General features: G+C 51.9%; 1 protein-coding gene across 2 annotated transcripts; it reads right to left on the bottom strand.

Annotated features, from left to right (window-relative positions):
- Window positions 1-449: 449 nt before the first annotated feature.
- Lemd2 (LEM domain nuclear envelope protein 2) lies at window positions 450-13,517 on the bottom strand. Of its 2 annotated transcripts, XM_051187182.1 has the most exons (9): window positions 12,741-13,514; window positions 10,728-10,768; window positions 8,514-8,589; window positions 6,632-6,708; window positions 5,715-5,794; window positions 4,181-4,326; window positions 3,332-3,433; window positions 3,159-3,261; window positions 450-1,577 (listed from the first exon to the last, which is right to left on the bottom strand). In XM_051187182.1, the coding sequence occupies exons 1-9, from the start codon at window positions 13,462-13,464 to the stop codon at window positions 1,427-1,429; spliced, it is 1,500 nt and encodes a 499-aa protein (XP_051043139.1). In that variant the 5' UTR covers window positions 13,465-13,514; the 3' UTR covers window positions 450-1,426. The 2 variants fall into 2 exon arrangements, with proteins under 2 accessions (XP_051043139.1, XP_051043140.1); XM_051187183.1 differs by lacking the exon at window positions 4,181-4,326 and having other exon boundaries at window positions 12,741-13,517.
- Between the last annotated feature and the right edge of the window lie 5,123 nt (window positions 13,518-18,640).

Raw genomic sequence — 18,640 nt, 5'->3', positions numbered from 1 at the left:
ATGGCTAGAAAGGGGCCAAGACTGGCTGTAACTACAGAGCACAGCTAGGCTACCTAGCTGAGCCATTAGCCTTGGGGACCTGGCAGAGATGAATGCCTGCAGTATGTCCATGGTCTTCTAGATGCTTCTTGCCCCTTGCTAACTGTGCCCACCAAGGCCATCATTAACACTAGGCCTACATGTAGGAAGTAGGCCTCCTTCAAGGGCATTACCAGGTTCTGCTGGCTCTTCCTTCCACAACTACTCAGCACTCCTGGGAACCTTGGGACAGGGAGTTGACAGGCAAATCTCGGCCCACTGGGTTGTTGAGTCCAAATGGTGTCCTGCAGGACAGGTGGCCATGTGGCTCTAAGCAGCTTATTCAAAGCCTATTGCTTCTGAAGCATGGCCTGGCCCAGCCCTCCCATTCCTCACCATTGCTTTGAAGGATACATTATGAACAAACCACATTCATATCCAATAAATATTTTATTTTCCCAACAGTTCCACCTGCAACACAAAGCTTCTTCTAGCTGAAGCCTGATCATGAGAACTGGCCTTGCCATAGGCACCTGTTCAGACCTGTCCTGCCAACCACCCAGACACGAAGAAATCAGAGTATTGCTAAATGGAGATGGTGCTTCATTAAGAAACAACAGCAACAGGTCCAAAAGGGGGTGTCTTCCTGTGCTGTGGGTGAGGCCAGCTGGATGACTTGCTGGAGAGCCTCCCTCTCAGCTAACAAGGTCCCCCACTGGGTGTTTTTGGAGCAGGTCCTCCAAGGCACAGCAGGCTAATGGCCCACACTGTTCCATGTAGCCTACAGGGGGCAGTGTGCAGCCACAATGCCGCACCCCACCTGTGCCAGGTGGTTCCAGCTCACAGTAAAAATAAGGTGTTGAGCCTGGCAGGATGCCGAGGCTCCACCTTGGCTTAGGGCTGTACTTCCTATCTGTGAGAAGCACTGAGGCACAGGTAGCTGTGGCTGGACCCTCCACCCCTTCCAGATCCTGGCCACCTCTATTTCGTCCCCTGCAGCAGCAGAACAGGATTCCTCCCCTCACCCTCAAGCTCCCTGGAAACACTGAAAGGCACACGGACCGAGCGCTCCCTAGGCCCCTGCTGCCCCAGCCCACCACCCAGCCCACCACCCAAGAGAGGGGCTTCAGATCACTGGTTGCTTCTGGCTGTGTGCAGGACCTCCAGGATTCCAACCACTGCCCCTGTTTTTCTCTCCAGGGAGAGCAAGCCCTTCTCCCGTTCTGTCAGTGAGACTGGCACAGAGCAGGGCCTCACCCTGCTCTCCCTGCTGCCCTAAGAAGCTCACATGTCTCAGAATTGACACCAGGAGGGCAATCAAGGCAGGTGTGAATGAGCACCGAAGGTCTGTGCCCTTGCCCCAGCTGGGTGGCCTGGCCAGGCCAGGCTGGCTGGAACAGGCCCTGTCCTATCGCTCTGAGTCAGAGAAGGAAGAAGGCTTAGTCCATCTCCACACCAGCATGTCCTCCCCTGCCACACGGTGGGATTCAGTCTGGATCCGGGATTCATTGGAAGCCAGGAATTCTACAGCGCGGTCCCACACTCGCTTCATGCGCCGCCTGCAATGGGAAGGTAGAGTTGAGCAGGCATCAGGCTGGCACCATGGCTACCTTTCCCACAGAGGGGCGTTTCTAAGCTCTGCCACACTTATTCAACAATGAATGTGTCAGACACCAACAAACTATAGAGGGCAGAGTGGTGCACTAGGGGCTCCACAAGGGAGCTAAAGGGGCTGGTAGTGGTGGGCACTCAGTTCCATGCGGGGACTGTGCCTAGCTTACCAAGCCCTGTAATGAGCAACCCTGCACTGTGGGGGCTGCATCTAATAGGTACACACTCTGGCTAATCAGAGCAGTCCAAATTCACAATACTAAGTAAGGCCTTTGAATAAGGAGACACCTAGCTTTAGGAATTAGAGCCAGGGAGCCACTCCCTGCTCTGTGGGTTCCCTTTACCAACAAAAAGGTTCCAGAACAGGGTGTATGCGTGTATGTGTGCGCCCACACTGTCTTCCCCTATAGTCCCAGTGTAGTCTTGTTCCCCCTTCAGCACACCTTCCTAAAGTGTGTGGGGGAAAGGTCTGAGAGTGTGGGGAAAGGACAAATGGAGGTGAGGCAGGAGGCAGGGTGGGTACTTTCTCTGTGGGAACCAGACCACCTCTACCTTTGGCAGGAAGGCCAGATCAATGCTGCAGGGTCAAAAGAAAAAGCTTGAAGGATGAAGATGCCAACCTTCATGCCAGGTCCCTGGGGACACAGGATGCAGTGCCTCATCCACAGGAAGACACTGACCAGTCAGGCATTCGCATCAGCTTCCTGCCAGCTCCTCACGTCTCCCACCAGAACCCCAGCTATGCCCTTATCCTGGCAGACAGGTGGCTCATGAATGAGTCAGAAGTTACCAGGGTGGGCGAGCCTCCCGGCAGCACTCAGACTCCTATGGGTCAGCTATGCACCAAGCAAAACTGTGATGTCTGGGTGACACGGCTGCATTCAGAGTGCCAGGTCAGCTCTCACTTGTGTTCTTACAGCTGTTCTCCAGTGCTCATTAGCCTGGAACTAGTGTGGCAAACTGGAGGCCAACTCCTCAGCACCAATCCCCTCTCCAAGGGTCTGCCACTGCCCAGTGTCACATGGTGTCCTATACTTCCTTCTCCTACTCTAAAGAACCCTGCTGGTACCCCATCCATTCCAGCAGGTACAACTTCAGGGTCATGGTCATAGAACCTGGAAAGCTCCCTGTGTCCTTGCCAGTGACTGACTCAGACAAACCGATGCTGGCCCATGAAACCACAAAAGGAGTGTGCCCAAAGGCTGCTAGGAGTTATTTTCCTTGCTTGGAAGATAGTGCCCGGAAGTCCACTTCTCCTGTCGGCTGTGAAGAGGCAGACACTGTTGTGGGACCCACAGAAACTTGAGAGCCCTGCAGCTGGAACCACCAAGGGAGGGGACTGGAACCCAGCCTCAGCATGGCAGCTAGTGCCCAAAAAGCACAGAGCAGCAGCTGATGACCCTGGTCCTCCTGTTCAGCTCTTCTGCAACTAAGGCAAAAGCTCCTCAAGATCTGCTGATGTTATGTTCTGGGCTCCCTCCCCTGGGTCGAGGGGGGTCACCCCAGCCACCCCCAGCAGCAGGACTTACCGGCTCTGTGGAGGGATTAGGGTGTCTCGCACATGGAGGATGCCCACATATGGGTAACGCTCCATGTCCTGCTCCCAGTCCACATAGTGGTCCTGGACCACATCTGTGGGAGAGAATGAAGCAGTCAGCAGGGCCCGGCAGGCTTGGGCACACCCCTCACCAGGGACACGTACCTATAATCTTCTTCACCATCTCGTACATGGCCTGTTCTTCCTCTTCCAGCTTTCGCCATCGGTACTTTAGGAGGATCAGGAGGCCCCACAGGAAGGCCAGGCCTGGAACACAACAGAACACCATCATCTACTGTGCAAGGATAGGCTTCAAAGTGATGGCCTTTCTCCAGCTGCTGTCACCTGAGGTGTCCCAGGGACCAAGACCTCAGCCCATCCCAAACTCTCATCATCTTCTCCCTCATGGGCTGCAGCCTGTGCTGCACACAAGCATGCATGCCAAGCCTGCATTCTGAGATGCTGTAGTTATAACAACCCAAAAGCTCGGCATGGGGGAGGCACTGCATAAGGTGGACCCTGAAGGCTGCCATCTCTATGCCCCAGCCTTTTCCTTTTAGAGACACTTTAGGATACTGCTGGAAGGAGACAAGCCAGGCTCTCCTTCCCTCCTGCAGTGTGTCCTCTCTGCTTTTACCCATCTCTGCAGATGTCTGCAGTTTTCTGAAGTAAAATTAGGCCAAGATCCCACATCACCTCCTGCGTGGAGCTGGCCTGAGCACTGAGACCCTGACTGGGCCACTGGAAGCAGCAGAGGCTGATTCCTACAGGGCTCATTCCTCAGGGAGGCTGGCAGCCCCTGGCCTATGCCAAGGACATTTCTAGTTATACTACAGCTTCAGCCACGAGTCTGCAAGGACAGCCCAGGGCAGAAGCTGTCCTATTCATCTCCTGTTTTATTAGTCAGCCCCCAGATGCAGGAGGCAAAATGACCCCTTCGGTGCCTGAGCTGGGCTGCTGGCAAGTAGCAGAATGAGAAGGGACAGGAGGACACGGCAGGCAGTGAGGACTTACACCAGAAGAAGATGAGCACATGAGTGACGGCAGTGAGCAGGGCACGGCTCAGGCGGCAGCCGACGCCCATTCGAGGCCGGGCAGACTCCAGGCAGACCACTTTGTCCACTGCTGTCACCAGCTCAGATGGGTCTTCCCCTTTCAACCTGAAACAAGATATGGGGCTGTAGGAACAGTAGGGTCTAAGCCCCACTTCAGGCTGGAGGCAAGGACCTGGAAGGGAGGGCTGGAGGCCTCCACCTGCTCAGAGTAGCCTGCTTAGCCTGGCTGTGCTCCTTCCTGCAATCTCCCACACTGGCTTTTTAGAAAGAGTGAAGCTTTAAAGATGGCAGCAAGCTGAAACCCCCGCCGCTGAGGTGGTGTTCCCCTCTGCCTGTCTTTGACAGCCTCTCTCACCATGCAGAAGATTAAGCTGTAGATTGGATTCCCACCTCCCAGCACAGAGAAATGGAAATGTTTACTGAACCCCTGGCTTTGCGAGAGCATGGCAACAACTCAGAAAGAACCTGGGAGGCTGCACTTTTCTTCTGCGAGGAACAGGCACAAAAGCTGTTTAAGTGTAAAGATCAGGGGGCACCCACAAGGCTAATGCCGCCTGGGAACCAGCAAGCTGCCAGTGACCAGACCCCTGCCACCATGCCTCCAGCCAAGCCATTGGTGAGGCAATGATGGGATCTGCAGGAGGCCGATGCCCACACCATGCTCTCTCTAGAACGACTGCCGTGTGATGCCCATTCCTTGTGCCCCATTGTCAGCACTGGCTGTCTGAGCTTGCTCTACCCTCCCAGCTGCCTTTCCCGGCAGGAAATGGCAAGTGTCATCATTCTTCTGCGTTGGCAGCTCCAGCAAGTGCTGCGGAGGAGAAAATCCGTATTCTCCTCTGCCTTTCTCAACGCAGGAAAATCGTTCAGCGGCTCAGGGCAGCTGCTTTTAAGCCATCGGATCTTAATCGTGCCACGCATCCAGTTACCGAGCTTTAAGGCCAAGCTGCCCAAGGGGCTGCTCTGGATGCACTGTGATGGAATTAGCAATTTAGGTGGATTAGAGAAGAAGAGAACAGAACCCCAGAGTGTGTGTTAATATAAGGAGCTGGAACTGGAACAGAGGCTCTGACAAAGAGCTGTGGAAGGGACTGTGTGGTCTGTTCCTTGGCAGGGCAGGGGACTCCTTCCCCACCATTCTCCCCAAAGAGGGCTGCTATCTCTGCTATCAGTGCTTGCCAGCAAGGAAAACTCAGGAAAACCACTTGGTCAGAATAGAACCCAGCACTTCCCAAGGCATCTCCATACTGAGTAAGACCAATGCACAGAAAATCTCCTTCCCCAGTGAATTAGGCAGCACCTACTTGAGGGAGGACTGGCAGGGGCAGCGGGTTCACACCCCAACACAGAAGTGGGCAATGCTGCTCTCTAGTCTGCCGCCTGAACGTGCCTGCCCTCTGCTGTCTGATTCCAGGCCTTGGGTAAGTGAGGAAAATAGGGCAAGGGAAAGGACAGTGGCAATTCAGCCTTTTATGACAACTGCCTAGACTCACCAGATGCCCACATCCTTGTTGCTGCTCAGTATCCAGGTGAGTGCGGCCTCAAACCTTGCAGAGGGGCTACTGGTCACATTCTGTAGGGTGGAAGACGGGGGTTAGCTCTGCATCAGATTCTGAGGCTGGACAGCCAAAGCCTTGTCCTGTGTCCCCTCATATGCCCCATGCACAGCACACAGGCAGGAGGCAAGCTGCGTGGGAAACACTAAGAGGATGATGCAAAACACATCAAGACAACAACACAGGTCTGAGGCAGCAAGGAAGGTATTGGGCAAAGGCTGAAGCAGCAGCCAGCAAGCAGGCACAGCTGGTACCAGTGGGGTGGGGTGGGGTGGGGGGGACACGGAACAGCGCCAGGGCTGGAGTGGGATGAAGACCAGTGCCAGCTGTGCAGCCCTGGAGACTCCCCGGCCCTCTCCACACCTCCCTTTCCTCATCTACGAAATGAAATAACTACATGGCCCTCCAGGCCCTGCAAATCCTGAAGCTACAAACTCTACCATGGAGAGACACAAAGAAAGGCAATCGGAAGCTAAGCATCCAAAAGGAGTCACGAGGGGACAGGAGACGGGGCAGATGTGCCTCCCACTGCTTGGGGGAGCAGAGAGGGAACAGAGAAGGGGCAGGCCTGAGGACCCTTTGAGGTCCTCTGAAGAAGGGCTGCCTGCCATGGCCATTCAGCTGGTGAAGGGGCCTCAGGTCGGACCAGATTGCCTGCTGACACTCAGCAGGGCCAACCCTGGGGCACAGTCCCCTCCATAGTAGCCCAACAATCCACTAAATTTAAGAGAAAGAAAACCAAAAGTCACAAAGCAAATACAAAACAAAAAAAGGAAGGAAAACAAAGTGCAGGACTGGACAGCTCAATGGGAAGCTCCAGCTTTGCAGGGAGGGACAGCCTGCAGCCTACTCACAGCGATGTATTCCTGAGCCTCCAGGACAGGGATGCACTTGCTTTTTAGCTTGTCTGGATTGCCACACTCAAAATTACCTAGGAGGGGGAAAAAAAGACACATTCAAACACAGAGGTGAAAAAAATTCCCTCTGAAATGGCCTAAAAATACAGTGAGAATCAAGCCATCAGCTCTAATCAGGAGCATGTGGCCCAGAGGCACCCAGCTTCTGTGGGGCATCTTCACTCTGCAGCAAGATCAAAAGCCACTTAGCTTGGATCGATTCCAGATCATTAAAACCTGACCTGCAAAGCAGGGCAGCGATTTGCATTAAATGGCTGAAAAGCTGCCCAATGCCAAAGTCTGTTTGCAGCTGATCCCTAGAAGGATCAGACAGAGCTGCGGAAGGTACCAGAATGGTACTATAAATATACATAGCCTGAGAAGAAAGAAAGGCAGGAGGCCAGCCACCAGACACTCTGATCTGGACACATGCTGGAACCTGGAAGCCAAGCCCATTGTTAGAGAGATCCTGGGGAGTGATGAGATGTCTGTGGGGCATCAGCTGATGGCCAAGGCAGCTCCTCTAAGCACCCCGGGAGGCTGGCCCCACCTTGTTATGGCAACCTTCAAGACCCAGGCTAAAGACTACCTCTTGAGAAGCCCCCAGCAGACCTAAGCCTTCTGCAGCTGTTCCTCCTCCTTCACAGGGTTTCCTGCCAGCCTCTGCAGGGATGAAACTTACACACAGCCTCACCCTGAAGCTCCCCTGGCGTGTGTGTGTGTGTGTGTGTGTGTGTGTGTGTGTGTGTGTGTGAAACTTACACACAGCCTCACCCTGAAGCTCCCCTGGTGTGTGTGTGTGTGTGTGTGTGTGTGTGTATAGACAGGGACAGTTTTTGGCTTGTCCCCCAACAGTCAAATCCTGCTACTTCAACACTGCCCTTGGCCTTGTTTCCTGAGCCAAGGCAGCTGCTCTGATCCTCCTCCTATACCTGAACTAGTTTTGCCCAGGCTGGGTGCCTCATCGACCTCCTGATTGTTTTTTTCTGTCCCGTTTCCATCTCAGGGCTTTGTCAATGAGGCTTAAAGATGAGTTTGCTTCAGACATAGCATCATTCAGCTGCTGGGCATTTGCCACATTCTCAGCCACAGGCTCTCACTCAACATGCTCCTCCCTAGCCTGCTGGACCAGGCTCCTGTGGCCTGGCACCCACACTTCCTAGCATTATTCCCTCTTCTCCTGCCTATTTCTGACAGCCATTTTTGGTGTCCTTGCCTGCCCCTCCCTGCATGCACACACCCAGGCTGACCTGTGCTGGCACAGTATGTTCCTGACAGCTCTGGCTGTCACTACACTTCCTGCAGTGTGTGGCCCATTGTCCTACGAGACCACAAGCAGCCAGTTCACACCCTACCAGGGCCAGGGCCAGACTCAGGCCATAGTTCATCTCTACCAGGATAAAGGAAAGGGGTGTACTTCATATTTACCATCGACCTCAGTGGCAGCAGGTGCCAAGACCCTTGGTGGCATAAGCCAGGACCAAATCTGAAAGGTGGGATGGAGGACGAGTACTCAGCACTGGTGGAGCAGAGCATTTCCACCCTAGGACGCCCACACCAAGTGGGGCCTTCCTACAGACAAGGATGAGACCTGGGACCAGTGCCCTGCCAAGGCCTGGTCCCTCTCAACCAATACAAGGCCCCAAACCATAAGGGGTAGAATCTTGTACCTATTAAGAGGCCCATGTGTTTGTGGACCTGGAATCTTAAAGGAGAAGGGAGATTCAGGCTTGGAAAGATGATGAGTAGTGGGTGAGAAACTGAGGCTTGGTAGTGATAAGCTGTCTTGGCCAGACTGACTGGGGGCACCTCAGAATGGCTAATCTGGGTGGCTACTCACCTGCTTGGATGGCCAGGAAGTTGTACAGCTCATGCAACAGCTCCAGCAAGGCTGCCTTTTGCTTGGCCTGACAGAACTGAAAAGCAGGAACAGTCAAGGGTCTGTCTGTGTCTGCAGCTGCACCGCCATGCCCATCTGGACAGTAACGAACACCTCTAAGTTTTAGGAACTTTCTTTGTTATTTGAGACCCAGCCTCATGCAGACCAAGCTAGCCATGAACTGGCTATGTACCTAAGGATGACCTTCGACTCTGTCCCTCCTGTCCCCATTTGTTGAGTGCCAGGATTACAGGCATGTGCCAACAGGACTGCTTTACACAGTACTGGAGATGAACTCAGGGCCTCAAGCATGCCAGGCAATCACTCTACCAACTGAGCCACATACCCAGCCCCCACCTCCTAGTTTTACATGAGAGCAATAAACTTGAGGAGGGCTGCAGGGAGAGGTAGTGAGTAACTGGTTCTGTGGTATAAAGATAGTACAGTAACAAAGGGATGGTCAGCCATGGCTCCCCGGACTTGAGAAGGAGCAAGGAATGACACCACAACTTGCAGAGACTGTGAGAGACAGCACAGAACATCAGTGACCGTGGGAAGTATAAGGGCTTTTCCTGAGTGGGGACTGTGGGGACTCCATATGAGCCTACATTTGCATGGGCTGGCAGTACCCAGACGGTAGCAGACGGAAGATGGCCTGATTAAGACAACACACCCACTCCTAGCCTGTCCCTACATTTCCCACAACAGAGGGACAAAGAAAAACTATGTCCGAAGCCTCTGCTGCTGGCAAGACTAGGAACCACTCATCTGACATTTAAACACTTGTCTGGCCACCCAAAGGACACTCAGGAAGAAACTCACTGGGGACAAAAAGTATGTTCTTGCCTGCCGGGTCCTGGGCCTACCTGCCACGAAGGCCAAGGATGCCCAAAGTAGCCAGAAAATGGATCTTGTGTACAGTCATGGCCCAGGCTCTGCTGTCTATGTGGGGTTGGTTACAAATCCACAATGTCTAGAGCCCAAAGCCTAGAGCTCCAGCCAAGGGGCGCAGCTCTGCACAGCCCAGCAGAGACCTGCAGAAGGGACATGCACATGCTTGGCTCTCAGGAGGGCCACATTCACTTGAGGTCTGTCATCTCTGTAGATCATGAAGAACTAGAATGAGGAGCCTTATAACTAAATGGCAAACACAAGAAGAGCACAAGGTCCCATGGAAAGTTCTATTTTTCTTGTTTCTCTTGTTTGTTCCTCTCTCTGACTGCCTGTTTCTGGAGTGCACTGTGTAATCATCAGCTTAGCTTTATGGTGGAAAGCAGATTAAACTTATTATGAGCCTGGCTTTGCAGAACAACTGGGAAGCAAAAATGCTTGGTGAATGACAGCAATAAAGGAATGTTGTAAACCACTCACAAACAGGACACAACAGAAGCCAGGAAATAAAGCCAGGGTATGTGCAGCAGGCTGCCCTTCATTAGCAAGGGGAAGAGCCTATGCTAGGGTGTCATTTCTTTGCTAGCCCCTGGGCTGCAGAGGCCTGGCACCCACACTCAATAATTAGAGCACTAAGTCATGCCCTCTGGCAGCACACGCCTCCTCCTGGTAGGATTTATGACCTGAAAATTTACCGCCTCATATCTTCCTCAGACTATCACCAGAACTGGCTTCCTGGATGCCCATTAATGCTGCTCCCATGATTCATAGGCCAAGGGCCACTCGCCTTCCCTAAACATTATTTGTGGGGAATGGGAGGACATCATAAAACAAATGGAAACATTGGCTAAGAGGGCTAATTCCCCTCAACTGGCCTCTTGATGGGTCAAATCAGAAATCAGAGCACTGTCAGAGAGACAGATGCACACTGGAGAAAAGGCAAGACCAAGAATCTCAGTGTTCGACACTGGCAGCCCTGCGTCCAACACCAGCAGGCTGGAGAGGTGCACCAACCCCCATCTCCCTGGACTGACCCACGCAGAAGATGAATGCCTCTCACATGTTCCTGTGAGCCTGAAGAGCATCAGTGTGAAGCCCAGGGCTGGGTCTGAGGAGCTTGGTCCTCCAGAGTGAAGTTTGACACTAACACCACAGAATATGATGTGCTTCTGGTGCATTCTGGGAAGCTCTCCCTGAAAATGGTCCTATTATGTCCTGGGAAAGTTTACATCTTGATGGAGGCTTGAGTTCTCAGGAAAAGTAAAAATAGCAGAGAAAACTTACCTCATCTGTTTTTCTCTCACAGTCCACCGGCAATAATTTCACTGAGACCAAGACAAGAAAGACAGAGATTAGAAATGGGGCTGAGGAATAGACAACAGAGACTTCTCAAACCCAGGGGAAGTTAAACTTCGTGGCTGCCCTGAAGATGGTGACTGGAAGATGCCATCTCACAATGACACCTGCACAACACAGACATTAATACCCAAGGGTTTCCCCACCCAGGATCAGGACACTGATTGATAGCTGGGGCCCAGCTGCAAATGAGTGTCACAGGTTTGGGTGATTTAACCTCTGGACACCTGTTTCTGCACCTATGAAATGGGAGCCAGAGGCCCTCCTAAAAACGAGTGTACACAGCTACTCCAGAGGATAAAGGGGTAGCTGTCCGAAGTTTAGAGGTCAGTCTGGCCTACAAAGAAGATGTCATCTCAAAAAACACAACAAGGAGCTGGAGAGGGCTTGGTACACTGCTCCCGCAGAAGAACTGGGTTTGATTCCCAGCACCCACATGCTGCTCACAACCATCTGTAACTCTGGTTCCAGAGAGTCCACTGCCCTCTTCTGGCCTCCTTGGGCACTGCCTGCATGTGGTGTAGATAACAAATGTAGGCAAAGCACCCCTGCACATAAAATAAAAATACAAATGGACTTCCCTAGTTAACTCAGGGATTACGCTAAACACAGCAGACAGAAAATTCTTGTGAGCTATAAATGATGGTATGCCAAGTAAGAATTAATACTATTATGGGGGGGGGAAGCTAGGAAATCCTGGCTATGTATTCCCAAAGCCTTTGTTAAATCATCTTAAGCAGTGAGCAGCAACACAATACTATGTGATATCTTGAGTGGTCACAGCCCAGGACAATTCAGTGGCATTCAGCTTAGCTAATCTCTAGTGGGTCCATAAACTGTTCCAGTGGTGGAGCAGTCATTTGGGCATCAGAATGGCCAACAGACATGTACACAGCCAAACATCCATTTGTCACAACACCTAAGACCCTGCTAGGCATTGGAAGATATCACCTTGATTCAAGGCTGGCAATAGTATTAACCACCTTCATGCTTTGCAAAGATATCAGCAACTGAAGTGTCATTTTATCCTAAATCTGTTAACAAAATTATCTGGGCCTGGTGACTCAGGTCTACAATTCCAGATCAGGGAAGCTAAGACAAGATCATAGGTTCAAAGCCATCCTGAACAGAGTTCAAGACTAGCCTAGGTAACTTAGAGAAGACCCTGCTTCAAAATAGTTTTTCAAAAGTCAGCTAGCGAGTGTAGCTCAGTGGTAACATGCTTGTCTAACATATGTGGGACCCTAACTATAACCCCTTAGAGCAAAGGAGGAAATTATCACGAAAATGAACTACTTTTTAATTTTTCTGTTAGAATCAAGAGTAACAGGCAAAATCCCTTTTGGGAAACAGCAATCCTCGGGTATTCAGGAGACACTGTTTCCTGCATCCCTCTAGGGATGTGGAGTCACATAACTGGTGTGGGCAGTGATGTCTGGTATGCTGCGTGACTCACAAGCCCTCTCCCAGCACAGCCCGGGGTGCTGCCAGCAGCCTTAAGCTCCCATTAGTATCAGCTTAAGCTCAAAAACTTCTCCCACACTTGTGCCAAAGGCAAGGTGACAAATGAAGGCCTGGTGGTCCAAAGCGACAGAACTGAGCTCACACCCAGGCACCTTCTCCCAAAGGCCTGGGGCTGTCAAGGGGGTGGGGCTGTCTGTCCAGAGTAGGCGTGTAGCTTTCTCTCCACAGGGGCTGTGGAAGAACTCGACCTGCTCCTAGTAGTGGCTGAAAGGGGACACTGGAAGGGAGGGGAAGCAGAACAGATAAAGTGGGGGCACAAAGTACTGCAGATGCTGAAGGCAGAAAGTCAGAGTCTGGAGACACAGGCCAGGCAGAGGCTGACAAGGCGCGAGCGCGAGCAGCTGGGCTCCGAGGGTCCCGGAGGTCTCATCACACACCCATGCCCAGGACCCTCCCCTGGGCCGGCCCGGGACGTACTGTTGTCCTCCGCCTCCTGCGGCGCTGAGGGCTTGCCCATCTTCACCCAAAGGATGCCCAGAAAGACGAGCAGCAGCCCCAGGCTGGCCCAGCGCAGAAGCCGGGACAGGCAGCGCTCCAGCCGCCGGCCCGCCTCGGGACGGGCCCGCAGGGCGCCGGCAGAGCCCGTGCGCGTGGCCTTCAGGCCGGGGCGCGCGTCGGCACCGAGCGCAGAAGGCGGCCGCGCGGAGGCCGAGGACGATGCCCACCAGTGGCGGGCCGGACCCAGTGCGGCCCTGTCGGGCGTCCGGGCATCCTCGTCCTCCTCAGAGCTGCCCCGGACCGAGGCGCGGCGCCGCAGCGGCCCGGGGCGGGCGGGGTAAGCGAGGCCGCGGCTTCCGGCCCAGGAAGAGGCGGAGGCCCCGAAGTCGCCGTAGGGCCCTGAGGTGTTGGAGGCCGCGGTAGAGGCCAGCGGGAAGAGTCCGGGCTCCGCCCGCAGAAAGGACGCAGCGGGCCGCGCGCGCAGCGGCGCTTCCTCGCGTAGCCGGGCCTCCTCCCGCAGCCGCTCGGGGCCCCGAGGCCGGGCCTCCTCCCGCAGCCGCTCGTCGTCGCGCAGCCGGGCCTCGCCACGCAGGCGGCGCAGCTTGTTGCGGTAGACGTCCCGAGTGGTGTCGGTGATGGGGCCTGGCTGGAAGCCCAGGGCCTGCAGCTCCCGCCGCAGCTCCAGGTCCGACAGGCCGGCCATGGCCAGGACACCGCCCCCTCGCCCGCCCTCGGCGCGCACCGCACCCGGAACTGCTCCCGCCAGCAGCCGCGGCAGAACGGGCGGGGCCGTGCGCCATGATGGGAAGGTCGAGCTCGGACGCCATATTGGAAAGGGTGGAGCCTGGAGGGTCGGCCCGCCATGATGAGGAGGTCTAGTTCGGCCTAGAGCAGCCATGTTGATGAGGTCCAAGAGTTGGTTTGGTAGTTGTTTTGGGTGTGTTTTCATCTCTTCAGCTGCCCTCTAGTTTTCCTTTGTCTGTTAGACCTAATGGTGTTTATCTCCGATCCTAACGTAGATATTCAATAAAATGTTGATTTACTGAATGGATGAGCTCAGTGGTGTAAGAAAGCCATGGCCGAGAGTACAGATCACGATCACTTGCCAGTCTCCGGCTGGAGTGGGGGCTGTGTGATTGGGCTTGATTTTGGGTGGTGGAATATATATATGCCAGGCATGCTCTCCGAGGCCTTATCTTGACTGCTTTAGGCTACCTTCAGGCTTGTACTTAGTCAACAATGAACAACAAATGAGTGTGAACCTTGGGACTGGAGAGACGGCTCTTCAGTTAAGAGCATTGGCTGCTCTAGCAGAGGAACTAGGCTTGGACCGAATACCTAATTGGTGGCTCACAATCATTGGTTAACTCCAGTTCCAGAGGATCTGATTCTGGCCTCCACAGGAACTACTTGAACCTGTTGCACAGACATGTGGGTAAAACACTCATGTGCATAAAATAAAAGCAAACATATTTTGTTTCTTAAAGTACAGCTCTGGGGCAGATTGATGCTCAATGGCCACAAAGGTAATGTTACCATAAATTTGATTACATTGTGTGAGGCACCTTCTGATCGGTTTAATAAAGAATTGAGTGGCCCATAGCTAGGTAGGAGAGGTTAGGTGGGACTTCAGGGGAGAAACAGAACTGTGTAAGAGTCTGAGGCGGGGGTGAGGGTGGGGGATGGCAGCGAGGTGCAGAGCAAGTTGCTGTACAGAATGAAAGAGAGGTAAAAAAGCCACCTGACAGAACATAGATTAGTAGAAACAGCTTAATTTAAGTTGTAAGAACTAGTTGGGAACAAACCTAAGCTAAAGGCCAAGCTTTCATACTGAATAAAATGAGCTGGCAGTCTGACAAGAAGGATTTGCTACAACATAGATTAATATATAAACATGTTAAGTATTAAGAGCTAGTTGAGAACAAGACTAAGAAGAGCCAAGCTTTCATACTGAATAAAAACTCTCCATGCCATTATTTGGAAGCTGAATGTCCAAAGGAAGACATGTGTATCTGGCTTTCTAGGGCCACAAAAAGCCCAAGTCAAAACAGAGACTTCTTATTAATTATGAATGCTTGGCCTTAGCTTATGCTTGACACACTAGCTCTTATAGCTTATTTTTAACCTGTTTATCTTCATCTATGTTTTGCCTTAGGGCTTTTTACTTTTCTTTCCTTCTGTATGTCCTACTCTATGTCTGGCTGGCAAGTTCCAGGCATCTCCCTCTCTCTCCCTTGTTCTCTCTCCTGGTTCTTTCTCATTCTCCTCTTGAACCTTGCTTCTTCCTTCTATTTATTCTCTCTGCCGGTCAGTTCTGCCTTTCCTTCTACTTCCTAGCTATTGGCTGTTCAGCTTTTTATTAAACCAATCAGGTGCTTAGGCAAGCAAGGTAAACCAGCAGCACATCTTTACACAATTAAACAAATGCTGCAACATAAACAAATGTAACACATCTTTGCCTAAAGTAATATTCCACAGAAGACCTGTTGTTACAAGGTGACTCCAAATCTACCATGTAATCAGGATCCCTATGTCCTGGGCTCCCATGGGCGGATGAGTTTGGTCAGAAGAGACTTTTTGGCACCTGGTGGAACTCTTGAGAGACAGGGTTGATAGATCCTGTGTCCTGTAGTTTATGGGTCAGGGGATGAGTTGCAGAGCCTTTCAGTTTGATTTCCAATATGCAACCATCCCGTGTGTGGTAATTTCCAATTAACATTTCTAGCCTGTTTCCCAGAACTCCCAAGAGGGATGCTATAAGGATTAGAAGAGGTGATTTGTGTTAGGTCCTCAGAATAGGGCCTGGAACGCCCTTCTCCCTCTCCTAAATCTTTGTAGCTGTTGGGAGCCCTGGGGGATGGAAGGGGGTTGTTTGGTTTTGTGAAAGGTCTTAGTGGGAATCCTGGAAGAGAACCAGAAGCTTGACAACTAGAAGCAAACAGTCGATGGCCTTACTGCCACCCCCTTCTTCTCCCTCCCTTCCACTCTTCCCTTCTAGCAATCACTGTGGCTCATTCAGTCCTCTTCCCAGCCACCTCCTTGAGCTCTCTCTGCAGCTTTACTCAATGCCCATTGCTGCCGTCCTGCCCTCCCTGTCCTGCCTTCCCTGGGACCCTGGGCCATGCTTCTCTGTAAGGGTTTCATCCTTTTGCAGCTAGTTCTACCCCAGAAGTATTCAGTGCTGGCCACATGGCTGGGAAAATTACAGCCTCTGCTTGGTTGGGTTTCTGTCATTACCTCCCCTTCTCCCCGACTTAGCTGCTCCCATGTGGTGTGATTTCTCTCACCAAGTGTTGTTTTCCTTTTCTCTGCCTGTGTTTGCACGGAATGCCATGGATTTGATATAGTGATTGCCTAACACGTATACCACATAATAGTATTTTATTTCTTTCTGAAGCACTGTTTGCATGACAAATGAGTTGGTAACATTTGTGCAATCCTTGCAGCTGTGCAGTTCAATATATAAAGAACACGCCTTTCAGCGTCAGTACTGGCCGAGTATATTCTAAGAGGTTTGAAACTGATGCTTAAACAAAGTGAATGTTGTGGTGTTTCACACACTTCTATTTTATTTCACCACAGGGGATCTGAGGGTGGGGCCACCACCAGTGATAGTGCCCCTGTTACAGGGATGCTGCTAGACACTCCTGCATGTACCTAGGACCAAATGGCCCGTAGAAAACCCTACTTACTGACCTCCCTTTAGCCTAGAACTCAGTGTTCAGCTACTGGCTTGCCCTCTACCTCCATGGGTAGCTTCTGTCTCTCATGGTTCTCAGCACAGTATATCAGCAGAAGCTGCTTACATAGGATCTGTGCCCAGCTCTTTTCTCCACCCCTCAGAAAAATCCTTTCAGGTCACCCAAGATCCCCCCCCCCCCCCCCCCCGCCTCCAATTCCCATTTTCCTCAGCTCCCAATGCTGCTATCTGCCTTTTCTGGGAATGTCCACCATAGTCCTCCTCCATGTTTCTTCATCTGCAAGCCTTTTATTCTCTTTAGTAGACTTTCTGGGTTGTGTCCACACACATCCCTGAAGGAGCTCAGCCTCTGTGCTCCCTAGCCACCTCTGCCCCTATCCTGTCAGAGTGGCTCCTGCCCCAGATGTTGCAAATCTGTTTTTGCTCTCCCAAGGGGCATAGAAGGTATATTTAACCAAATGAAAGTAACAAGGTCTCTGGCTCCTAGCTATTGCCCCCCCCCCCCCCCGTGTGTGTGTGTGTGTGTGTGTGTGTGTGTGTGTGTGTGTGTGTGTGTGAATGGTTCCAGCGGTGGCCAGTCTTCTTGATTTATTGAAGGCAGAGAGGAAAGACAAAATGCTGAACCTGTGTCTGTTTAGTACCCATATCCACACAAACAGCACAGGCAATGAGTTGCTGGAACCCTCTGGGTCCCCAGAAGGCCACCACTCTGCCCCCCCCCAGCCTCTTCCTGTCTCAGCAGAGCCCCATAATAACAATGGCCATAAAATCTTTCATGGTTCTGTTTTCCTCTTTCTCTCCCCACTAGGAAACAGCACGCTCATTCTAGCCTCCGTGATGCTCAGGGTGCATTCCTGACCCACCTTGTTGATGACCTTAAGCTGATCTGGCTTCCTTTGAACCATAAAATAGTGGCATTCCACAGGAGGTGTGGGGGATGCTGGGAGAGTGCAGTCAAAAAATGGGTGCCAAATGGGGCTCAGATTTTGACTGGCATAGCTTCTGGAGGACCCAGCTTCTTGTTACTTCATCTCAGCAGCCTTTCTGGTCTTTCTTCCAGTCTGTAGTAAGAAGGAGGTAAATAGAGTCACAGGTAAATGCGCTGGAACAGGTTCAGTTGGCAGCTATGCCTCTTGCTTTGCAGTCTCTTGGGAATTGAAAGCTCACTGCCTAGACCACACTCACACATCGGTGTTGTGTGTTAGCCTTTCTTTGGAGGCATGGCGTGTATTACCAATGTCAGTAACAAATTGTGTGTGAAGGAAAATGCGTGCTTTCTGAGAGTTTTCTTTGGGGCTTTGTCCATGATTAGATTATACTAAATTACAGAGTACAGATATCAGGCAATTGCTCTCTGCTTTTAACTATTCAGTTGCATGGTTAATCTATGTACTTCAGTAATTATGAAATCACACCAGTGTGGTTACTGAAAAAGCACCTCATCATCTCTATCTTGAAAGGCTCGGTTCCAGTCACCCCGCTATTATCTGGGTCCTGTAAGTGTCAAGAAAATTCCTGCCTACCAGAGGCTGCTCTCTCCCCTTAGTCACCTTAAATCATCATCACAGGTTCCTGCACACTGTGCTTTATAAATCTCTAGAGAGAGGGAAGGAAAAGCTGAAGGGGGAGGGTCAGTTCCCTGGTTGCTCTGGGTCCCGTGTGTGTGTGTGTGTGTGTGTGTGTGTGTGTGTGTGTGCGCGCGCGCGCGCACGCGCGTGCAGAAGACAGAGGTGACATGCAGAAGACAGAGGTGACATTTCACATCTTCCTCAATTGCTCTCCCACAGAACTCAAGCTCATCAGTCTGACTTGTCTTGTTCCCCATTGAGCTTCAGGAACCCTCCTGTGTCTATCTTCCCAGCACAGGGATGACAGGTGAACACCACTGTGCCCAGCTTTTATGTGGGTGCTTGGACTGAATTGGTCTTCATGCTTGTGTAGCAACCATTATCTCCTCAATCTCCTCAGCCCTGTGATAGAGGTTTGTTTGTTTGTTTGTTTGTTTGTTTAGCGTTTCTCTGTATAGCCCTGGATGTCCTAGAACTCACTCTGTAGACCAGGCTAGCCTCAAACTCAGAGATTCACCTTCACCTGCCTCTGCCTCCTGAGTGCTAGGGCTAAAGTTGTGTGCTACCACCTTCCCAGACTGAGAATTTTTTATAATTGTGTGTGTGTGTAG

The sequence above is a fragment of the Phodopus roborovskii genome, unplaced genomic scaffold (genome assembly GCF_943737965.1).
Source record: "Phodopus roborovskii unplaced genomic scaffold, PHOROB, whole genome shotgun sequence".
In the NCBI taxonomy this organism is placed as follows: Eukaryota; Metazoa; Chordata; class Mammalia; order Rodentia; family Cricetidae; genus Phodopus; species Phodopus roborovskii.
The sequence above is the reverse complement of the archived record's forward strand: the minus strand, read 5'-3'. Positions and strand labels throughout refer to the sequence as shown.